The 11,204-nt window shown below is 42.0% G+C and overlaps 1 protein-coding gene across 1 annotated transcript in view; it reads right to left on the reverse strand.

The window, feature by feature from the left end:
* Nucleotides 1-4,786: 4,786 nt before the first annotated feature.
* CDC25C (cell division cycle 25C) overlaps nt 4,787-11,204 on the reverse strand; it is a 43,017-nt gene continuing 36,599 nt past the window's right edge. The window contains exons 11-14 of the mRNA XM_012556851.2: nt 6,307-6,405; nt 5,615-5,748; nt 5,117-5,228; nt 4,787-4,936 (exon numbers count right to left, since the gene is read on the reverse strand). Coding sequence (XP_012412305.1) covers nt 4,787-4,936; nt 5,117-5,228; nt 5,615-5,748; nt 6,307-6,405 — 495 coding nt within the window. The remainder of the gene's footprint in view (nt 4,937-5,116; nt 5,229-5,614; nt 5,749-6,306; nt 6,406-11,204) is intronic.

Genomic DNA, 11,204 nt, shown 5'->3' on the forward strand with positions numbered 1-11,204 from the left:
AGAGTCACACTGTTCTTTGATTAAGGACTTGGTAACAGCAAAATTCATTAAGGATACAGACTCTGAAGTCATTTTGCCTGGGTTCAAATCCCAACTCTACCATTTATTAGCTCTGTGACCTTAAACAAGTTACTTAATCCCTCTGTTATTCAATTTCTTCATCTGCAAAATGTGCATAATAATTAGTACTTGCATCAAGATTGTTGTGAAAATTTGTATATATATAAAGGGCTTAGAAAAAGTCTAGCATGCAATAAGCACTCAAAAGTGTTAGCTATTATTATTCCTGAAAATAATACAAATTAAAAATAATACAAGAATTCATATGAGAAAACCTTGCCTTTTAGGCAAATCCAATTCTTCACAAAGTAGATGTTGTTGTTAGGTGCCATTGAGTCGGTTCCGACTCATAGTGAACCTATATACAAAAGAACAAAACACTGCCGGGTGCTGCGCCATCCTCACAATCATTGCTATGTTTGAGTCCATTGTTGCAGCCACTGTGTCAATCCATCTCATTGAGGGACTTCCTCTTTTTTGCTGACGCTCTACTTTGTCAGGCATGATGTCCTTCTCTAGGGGCTGGTCCCTCCTGATTACATGTCCAGAGCACATGAGACAAAGTCTTGCCGTCCTTGCTTCTAAGGAGGATTCTGGCTGTACTTCTTCCAAGACGTATTTGTTTGCTCTTCTGGCAGTCCATGGTATATTCAATATTCTTTGCCAACACCATTAATTCAAATGCATCAATTCTTTGGTCTTCCTTATTCATTGTCCAGCTTTCGCATGCATATGAACCGATTGAAAATACCATGGCTTGGGTCAGGTGCACCTTAGTCCTCAAGGTGACATCTTTGCTTTTGAACACCTTAGACGTGTTTTGTGGCACATTTGCCCAATGCGATACGTCGTTTGATTTGATTGCTGGGCGATTTCTGGAGCCCTGGTGACAGACCGTGGTTAAGAGCTACAGCTGCTAACCGAAAGGTCGGCAGTTCAAATCCACTAGCCACTCCTTGGAAACCCTATGGAACAGTTCTACTCTGCCCTATAGGGTCGCTATGAGTCAGAATCAACTTGACAGCAACGAGTTTGGTTTGTTTTTTTGGTTTGGATGATTTCTTGGTTCCATGGGTGTTGATTGTGGATTCAGGTAGAAAAAAATCCTTGACAACTTCAATATTTTCTCCATTTATCATGATGTTGCTTATTGGTCTAGTTGTGAGGATTTTTGTTTTCTTTATGTTGAGGTGTAATCCATATTGAAGGCTGTAGTCTTTGATCATCACACAAAGTACATAACTAATTAAAAATAGATACTAATCCACAAATTGGACAACTAATTAAAAACCCATTTGTGATGGTTAAGATTGTGTGCCAACTTGGCTAGGCCACTATTCTCAGTGTTTTAGCAGTTGGATAAAGTTGTGATCACTTCCCTGTTGAAATCTGATATGTGATCACCCCCATGATGGAATCTGTTGAGTCATACTGGCAGCGGCAGGGCCTGTGGCAGCTCACTGCCCCCTCAGTTCATCTCTCTGCCTCCTGCTGGTTACTTTCCACCTGCTCGCCTTGCCAAGGTTTTTGGCTTGTTCCAGACTCAGCAGCTGCCTCTTGTTGTCTCACCTCCAGTTCTTGGGAATTGAGCTAGCAGCTTACCTGTTGATCTTGGAATTCGTCGATCTTAACGGCCTGCGAGCAAGAGTCTGTTTCCCTGACCTGCTGATCTTGGGTTCACCAGCCCCTGCAGCTACGTGAATCAGAAGAAACCTTGCAGTCTTGTCTGCTGATCTTGGAATTCGTTGACCTTCACAGCCTGTGAGCAGGAGCCCCTCTCCGACCTGCCAACCTTGGGTTCACCAGCTTCTGCGGCTCCGTGAATTGGGAGAGGCCTCTACCCTGTTCCACGGACTTGGGAATTCTTAGCCTCTACAATTGCATGAGCTGTTTCCTTGACATAAATCTCGCTCTATATATATACTTATATGCTTTACTGGTTTTGCTTCTCTAGAGAACCCAGCCTTACACACTGTTGCAGTAGAGTTGATTCTGACTCATGTCAACTTCTATGTGTTTACAGAGTAGAACTTCTTCATAGGGTTTTCTTGGCTGTAATCTTTATGGAAACAGATAGCTAGGCCTTTCTCTTCAGTGTCACTGGGTGGATTCAAACCACCAACCTTCAGTAATCAAGCACAAAACATTTGTGCCACTCAGGGACCTTATAGATAACAAATTAAGCCCTAGTTTGTTTTGCAACTCAGAATTTCCCCTTAAAGTTACTGAAATGTGAACACGTGTGCGATTCACCTCTTCCCAGGTGGGAGCTTGGTTCTACTTTCTGGAGAGAATTATCAGGAAATGGCCCACAAAGGTAGACAGAGTTGGGGACCTTCCTAACACTTGAAAGAGGTGCTTCCAGCAGTTTCCTCCTTAGACCACTAAGAGTTCCTGGTTAGTGGGGATAAGCATTTGCTGTGGGGAGTAGGGAGAGTGGGATGGAGGAGCATCAGGAAGGTCAGCATCTTTCCCTCGGCCATTTCTACTTAATGTAGCAGCAGTTTTTCTTCTTCCCCAGGCCTTCTGCGCTCAAGGGCTTAGCGAGAAGGCCAGAGTGGTTCCTCTGGACAAACAGGTAGTAGCTAGAAGTGAAGGCTGCAGGCTCCAGGCAGCTGGCTTAGAGTGCCCTCTGCTGTGAGGCATGCATGCAGCACTCCAAGGAAGAGCACCTTCGAACCCTGCAAAATCAGTACAGTCATGTGTCTCTTAATGTCCACCATACATTCTGTGAAACAGATGTTATGTGATTTGGACATTGTGCGAACACCGTATTATATACAGGCAGTCCCCAGATTACAAACAAGTTCCATTCCTATGTCTGAATTTGTACATAAATCGGAACAGTTAGGTACCGTTTATATCTAACATCAGTTAAATATTTGTCTTAGTATATAGTATACCTTTCTATGCATAAAGAAACATTTCCAGATACACTAAAACATTTTAACATAATAATACAGCAATAATAATGTTTTGATGCGTGTCGCAAAGTAGTGCCCGTTTGTTATTATGAACCATTGCATGTACCTTCAATTTTTAATATAATAGGATTTATGGGGGTTGGTTTGTAACTAAGGGTTGTATTTAAGTCAGATGTTCATAACCCAGGGACAAAAGAAATTACAGTACAGTACATACATAAGCCAATAACATAGGTGTTTATTATGACTAGCAAGACATGCGTATTATAGGTTATATATGTACTGTACCATTATATGCCTGGCAGTGCAATTGTTTTGTATACAAGAGACATGAGATACACCTGTGGCGTGTGGGAAGCTGTTACATTTGCTACAACAGGTTATGTCTGCTACATCCTGTTCTCCAATTGGGATTTCTGAACTCTGTTATAACCTTATGGGACCACGGACATATATGCAGTCGGTTGTTGCCTGAATGGACATTATGCAGTGTATGAATGTAGTCCAGCCACCCAGTCATACTTGTAGGCTGCCCTATGGCTACAACCCTCCTTTCCTCCCACTCACTTTAAAAAAAAGTCATGCTGTTCCAAAACCTGGGGAAGAAGTCATTTTTGCCTCTATTCTATCTGTCTAAGCCCATGAGTGCTTGGTCCTTTTCTAGTCCTGGCCTATTGGTAAACCAGTTGCTGTCAAGTTGATTCTGACTCATGATGACCCTATGTGTGTCAGAGTAGAACTGTGCTCCACAGGGTTTTCAATGGCTGATTTTTCAGTAGACAGCCAGGCCTTTCTTCCGAGGTGCCTCTGGATGGACTCAAACTGCCAGCCTTTCAGTTACTAGCCAAGTGAATTAACCATTTGCACCACACCCTGGGACTTTATGATCTGCCTCAGAGAATGCTAATCATTTTCATTTTCTAAGCCTAGATACACGTGGTGCTGAGTCTGGGGCACACCTGTAGGTAACTCATGTTATGTATGGAATGTCTAGAAACGGAAAGCCTGGGCTATTGCTGAAGAATGCAGTTTAAAAAGTTTAAATTCCAGGGCAGTGGTTCTCAAGATTTAGCATGCATTAGAATTATCTGAAAGGGAGTTTTTTTGTTTGCTTGTTAAATGCAGGATTCTGGGTCCTAACCTCAGAGTTTCTGATTTAGTAAATCTGGTGTGGGGCCTGAGAATTTGCATGTCAAACAAGTTCAGATGATGCTGATAGTCCAGGGTCCATACTTTGAAAAACAAGGTCTAGAGAAAAGCACCTTGGCCTCAACTATGAGTAAAGATGGTTACACCCTTGTTTGAAGGAATCTAATTTGGTGATTACTGTTCCTTGTACAGATATTCTAGGAGCACAATCTGGGGTCACAATCACATCTCTCATTCTGATATGTTTATTCTCCCATTTAAGAAAAGGGAAGAGAGAGAAAAACAAAGAAGGAAAATACATAGAGAAGATGGGCAACTCTCTTACATAACCAGAAGCGCAGGAGAGAAGAGCTGGCTGGCTTATGGGAAGAGTTGGAAAGAGGAATGCAAGAGCTCCCAGAAGCAAAATAAATCTCTGTGTAATACAAGGTTACAGCCTTATAGAGCCAGTCCCAGGACTCATCCATCAGCCAGGAGCTCTACTGAAACCCAGCCAATCCCCAGGCCCAGGATTTCATGAGCTTGGCAGCTTGTTGGTTTTCAGACATCTTTTAACAATCCTGGATCCACCCACAGAGAAGATGGCTTCTTTCTGCTAAGGATGTCTACAGTGTCTTTTGGTGAGTCCTTAGCAGTCAGAGGCTGACCCCTTATCATGAGTTCATGTCATTCACCAGGAGGGCAATCTGCTCCCGCAGCTGCCGTTCCCCTTCCCATGCTTTGCTCTGGCTTCGACACCTCAGCAGCTCAGCCTTATGGTCTTGGTGGTGCATAGGGCGGTAGCTTTGTGGTTCACACAGCTCCTGGAAGGTAAGGGACAGAGTAAGAGATTCTCTAGACTCCTGAACTCTGCCTTCTAAGTATAATAAAGACACTACTGGTGATGGCTAACAAGGATCAGCAGTTTCTTCCCAGAGGCTTGGGAACTGTATGTTAAATTGGTTCTTGCCAAGTCTGGGCTCCCTCCTTGCCCCACATTTTACCGTATATTCTGGAAAGAAGTCTCTGTAGCCCCCTCTGAGGATGTACAGTTCTGGGTAGTATAGCACAGGATATTGGTTCAAAGCCCTGTCCTCTTCTCTCAAAAAGCGGCACCTTTAGAGAAAACCGGAAGATGGATGGACTAAAAAGAATAATGTCAGGGTTCCTTGGGCTACTCATTTGGGAAAGGGAGGAAGAATAAACTATTGTTAACCCAAAAAAGGACCTTCAGATCTCACCATTTTTGCAAACAAGGGCCAAGTAACACCACCCTTCCCTTCCTTCCTCCATTGGGGCCTCATTCCTTTACCGTTCCAAACTTTTGAAATGTAGAAACTCCTTCCTTCCATCTTCCCAACATTCTCCAGACTCCAGTGGAGAGCATGACCTCTCTCACTCATTCAGTATCTGTCTAAACTCGTCTGGGAAGGTTCCCTGGTGGTAAGTACCAAGTTAAGATCCATTTCTATAACCCAACCTAACCTGTGTAGACAACTCACATTCGGGGGCCCCTCTCTGAGGAGAATTCACAGTGGAACACGATGATAATTCTTTTCTGGATGTCCGAAGGGACAATGGGCTTCTTCAGAAAGAAGTTATGCAATTCTTCCTGACTATATAAGTTTAAGGCTCCCTGTTAGAAGAAAAGTTTTAATAAGTGATTCCTCAAAGGTTTGTGGACATTGCCAACAGTTAGAAATGACTGGGCTACCGTCCTGGGATATTTGGGCCAGGGAGGTTAGATTATAAGTGCGTTCAGGGCAGAGACCTAATTTTATCTTTGTATCTACCCCCAGGGTCTTGCATAGAGCTTGGCAAATAGTAGGTACTCAATACATGTTCAGAGAAATGAACTGCCTAAAGTGTAGGAATCATTGTGAGAAATGCCCATGAACAGTGAGTGTTTAAAGTGTGCTTCACAGTCCTTGGATTAACATGTTTTTATTTCTAGGTAGGAGCCCTTGGTACCACTTCTATAGGAAAGAGGGTGACTGGTCTAAGAGGGAAAGGAAAAGTAAGTTGCTCAAGGTGTCCACAATTAAAACACGAATGAGGACTGAGAGCCCTGATGTGCCCCAAATGTATAATCTCTGTTCTAGTTCTAGAGTTCACAGGATCCTTTGTCCAGACTCTTCTCAGTAAAGAGCTATCTCCAGTCCCTCCCATGCTATAGTTCACAATGTAAACTCACCTGGATATGTCCTCCCAGGTACTCATATGGATAGCGGCAATCGATGATGTAAAACTTCTCAATCAGACCCTGGAACTTCCCCCAAAGTAAGGCAGCCACCTGCACAGAAACTGTGATTGAATACCCTGCTCACTGTCACTCCAGTCACACAGTTTCTTGTTTGCATACCCCCTTTAGTCACCCAGGACTCCAGTGTATCCCCAGCCTCCAAAGTCAATATATTTGAAATGAAATTCAGCCCAATCCCACATAAGAGAATGAAATAGGGAGTGACCTTTTTTGCAGAACCAAAACAGCAGGTATTGCCAAGACACCAAGGAAGACCATATTCAGGCTACCCATCTGGAAGCAGGCATAGTTAGAATCAGTCTCTCAAGAGAAATCCAAGGACTTCTGTAGTGGCAGAGGTAGCAGCTAGAGATTTCAGTTTTGCAGAAGAGGTGGGAAATGGTTCCCCACCCTCCACTGTAAAGGAAGAAAGCCAAGTCTTTCAAAAAAGGATATGGAGGGAAGAGGTTGATACCCAGAGGAAAAAACTTAAGCTACTTGCAAGAGTGTAAACTGGTTCAACCTTTCTGGAGGGTGTTATGGGTTGAATTGTGTCCCCAAAAAATTTACATGTTGTAAATTCTAACCTCTATGCCTGTATTTATAATTCCATTTGGGAATGGGTTTTCTTTGTTATGTTACTAAGACAGGATTAGTGTCTTAAATCAATCTCTTCTGAGATATAAAAGAGATAAACAAGCAAGCAAGAAAAGCAGAGATGGAAAAGATAGATGCCATACCACATGAAGATCACCACAGAGCCAAAGAATAGAAGCTGAAGAGACAAGGACTTTACCCCAGAGCCAACAGAGAGAGAAAGCCTTCCCCTCGAGCCGGTACCCTGAATTTGGGCTTCTAGCCTCCTAAACAGTGAGAAAATAAATTTCAGTTTGTTACAGCCATCCACTTGTAGTATTGCTGTTATAGAAGCACTAGATAATTAAGACAGGGAAATTTGGAAATATACACAAAAATAAATGTAATTACACATCAACTCACCAATTTATTTTCTAACATCTTAAGTAAACAGAAAAGTACACAAAGATATGGGTACAATGATATTCATCTCATCAGTATTTTAGATAATCAAAAAACATTAGAAATAATGTAAACATTCAATAATAGGATTTAGTTAAGTAAATTATATATGCATATAATAGAACATTATATAGCCATTAAAAATGATAATGTAGATATCTTTTTATTGATATAAAGATGTTTACAATGTCTTGGCATTCCTGGGTGGCACAGTTTAAGTGTTCAGCTGTTAATGAAAGGTTGGCGGTTAGAATCCACCCAGAGGTGGCTTGAAAGAAAGGCCTGGAGATCTACTTCCAAAAACTCAGCCATTAAAAACCCTGTAGAGCACAGTTCTACTGTGACACACACAAGTTGATCAGAATCAATTTGATGGCAGCTGGTTTGTTTTTTGGTTTTATAATGTGTAACATAAACTGATTGCAACATTACATGTTCCTCATGATCTCATTTTTATAAAACATCTGGTAGAATAAAATCTGGAAGGCTGAGGCAGGGCCAAGATGGCGGAGCAGTCAGATGCTTCTGGTGGTCCCTCTTACAACAAAGACCCAAAAAAACAAGCGAATCGATTATACATGACAATCTAGGAGCCTTGAACATCAAAGGCAAAGTTAAGGAATTGGACTGAGCGGTAGGGGGAAGGAGAGACAGCTCAGAAGCAACGAGGAGTTGCCAGACCTGACCTAGCGGGAGCTGGCGCCCTGTGAGCTGGATCGGCTAGTGTGCATGGTGAAGCAGGCAGTGGCGTTCGGAACACATTTTCCACGTCAGGAGAGAGCAAGTGGCAGAGGGTCTGCTCAGGCCTCCAGAGTCAGTGAAAAGCGGTGCTCAATCAGCAAAAGATAAGTATACACATTTAACCTACCGCATGGATCAAAAACCACCCCGTTTGGGAAGAAACTCTCATTTACCTGCTCCCTCCCCGCTCTGCACCAGTCCCAGGCCAGCTTCAGTGATTGCTGCGTCCCCTGAGATAGAGGTAGGGGTTGTCACGCGTCCTGAGCCATTCTCCCAGTAGGACCCGTCACCCTCAGCCATTCGCCCGGTCTTGGAGAGGGAACAAATTAACAAACAGGGAAAAAATAATGCGCCGGTTCCCCTAAGCTGGGAACTCAAGGCAGGCACAACTCCTTTGCCTAGGCACAGGCATAAGGGGTCCACGGACTTTGAATGCCTTTCACCCTTGCACAGACCTTTGTGGGCCCATTTCAACAGCGTAGGTGCTCATTAGCACAGTACAACAGGGTATATACCTGAAGTCTAAATTCACTGTATCAGCTATATGGTGGAGTGGCAGGTTCGTGACATTTGATACCGCTCTGCCCATTAAGCAGGGTCCTCACCTACCTACATCAGGGGCCTGAGGACTGGTGGCTCCACCCACACCACGTAGACATGTACGACCGGGGTCCAAGAATAAGCAGTGCCTCCCAGCCAACAGCACTGCGTGCCCATAGTCCAGCATCAAAACCCATCCACCTATGCACTCTAGGGACCAGGGACACGCTTTCTTCCCAGACACTCAGGGGCAACCATCAGCCCCCTGCCTTGCTCAGCACGTGACCCCTCACTGCAACCAGATACCTGTGTCTACTTGAATCACCCCTGCCTGTCTAGGACTGTAGGTGACAGCCTGCACCACACACTTGGTGACCAACTACCTAGACACCTGAGCTGAAACCATACAAGAAAAGTAGATGGACTCCTGGGCTCACATACCTAGTAACAGATCTAACCACCTGGAGGCAGGACAATAGAGCTTCAAAGGCGCCAATAATCAAACTAGCTCATGCGAGTAGCCTATTTGCGCATATCAAAACAAAACAAGCAGCTAGGACACAGTAAGGAAACATAAATAATAACTTCTTGATGGCTCAGAGACAACAGTCAATATCAAATCACATAAAGATGCAGACCATGATGGCTTCATCAAGCTCCCAAAACAAAGAATCAAGAAATTTTCTGGAGGAAGAGAACTTCTTGGAATTACCAGAGGCAGAATACAAAAGAATACACAGAACTCCTCAATAAAGTAGGAAGGAAAATAAGCAAAATGCGGAACACGCAATAGAGGAAATTAAAAAGATTAGAGAAGAGCATAAGGACAAATTTAACAGGCTGCAAGAATCCACAGAGAAACAGCAATCAGAAATCCAGAAGATTAACAATAAAATTTCAGCATTAGACAACTCAATAGAAAGTCACACGAGCAAAACTGAGGCAGTGGAAGTCAGAATTAGTGAGACTGAAGATAAAGCACTTGACACTAACTTATTTGAGGAAAAATCTGGGAAAAGTATTTAAAAACATGAAGAAACTCTAAGAACTATGTGGGACTCTATAAAGAGGAATAACCTACAAGTGATTGGAGTACCAGAACAGAGGGGGATAACAGAAAATACAGAGAGAATTGTTGAAGATTTGTTGGCAGAAAACTTTCCTGATATCATAACGCTCATCAAACCCCACAAAAGGTAGATCAAAAAAAGAAAGTCACCAAGACATATTATAATGAAACTTACCAAAACCAAAGATAAAGCAAGAATTTTAAGAGCGGCTAGGGATAAAAGAAAAGTCATCTACAAAGTAGAGTCAATAAGAATAAGCTCAGACTACTCAGTAGAAACCATGTAGACAAGAAGGCAATGTGATGACATATATAAAGCCTTCAAGGAAAAAAATTGCCAGCAAAGAATTATACATCCAGTAAAACTGTCCCTCAAATATGATGGCAAAATTAGGGCATTACCAGATAAACGGAAGTTAAGAGACTTGTAAAAACCAAACCAAAATTACAAGAAATACTAAAGGGAGTCCTCCAGTTAGAAAATCAATAAGATCACATAACAACCCAAGACTAGAACACAAGACGCAGCAACCAGGTAAAAACCCAGAGAAGGAAGTCACAAAACTACAACACTGAAAACAGGGAAACAGAGACATCAATATGTAAAAGATGACAACATTAAAACAAAAAAGAGAGACTAAAAAATATAGTCATAGATCTTTCAGATGGAGAGGAAGTCAAGGTGATATAAAGAAATAAAAGATTTGTTGAAACTTAGAAAAATAGGGGTAAATATTAAGGGAACCACAAAGGAAACTAACAATCCTACACATCAAAATAAAAAACAAGAAAAACATAAAGACTCAGCAAACACAAAATCAACAACAATGAAAAAGATGAAAAGAAAATACATAAAGAAAAACGACTCACCACAAAAAATTAAGTGAAAGAAAGAAACTCAACAACACACAAAAACAGACAGCAAAATGACAGCACTAAACTATACTTATCAATAATTACGCTGAATGTAAATGGACTAAATGCACCAATAAAGAGACAGAGATTGGCAGATTGGATAAAAAAACACAATCCGTCTATATGCTGCCTACAAGAGACACACCTTAGACTTAAAGACACAAAAAACTAAAACTCAAAGGATGTAAAAAAATATATCAAGCAAACAACACTCAAAAAACAGCAGGAGTGACAATATTAATCTCTGACAAAATGGACTTTAAAGTAAAATCCACCACAAAAGATAAGGAAGGACACTATATAATGATTAAAGGGTCTGTCATGGATTGATTTGTGTCCCCCAAAAAATGTGTGTAGCAACTTGGCTAGGTCATGATTCCCAGTATTGTATGACTGTGTTATCTGATCTGATTTCCTTATGTGTTGTAAACTCTACCACTATGATGAGATTATATGTAATCTCCTCATGTGTTGTAAATTCTATCACTGTGATGAGTTTATACTGATGAGGTTGACAAGATTAGTGTCTTAATGCAGTCTCTTTTGA

The sequence above is a fragment of the Trichechus manatus genome, unplaced genomic scaffold (genome assembly GCF_000243295.1).
Source record: "Trichechus manatus latirostris isolate Lorelei unplaced genomic scaffold, TriManLat1.0 scaffold00080, whole genome shotgun sequence".
Classification (NCBI taxonomy): Eukaryota; Metazoa; Chordata; class Mammalia; order Sirenia; family Trichechidae; genus Trichechus; species Trichechus manatus.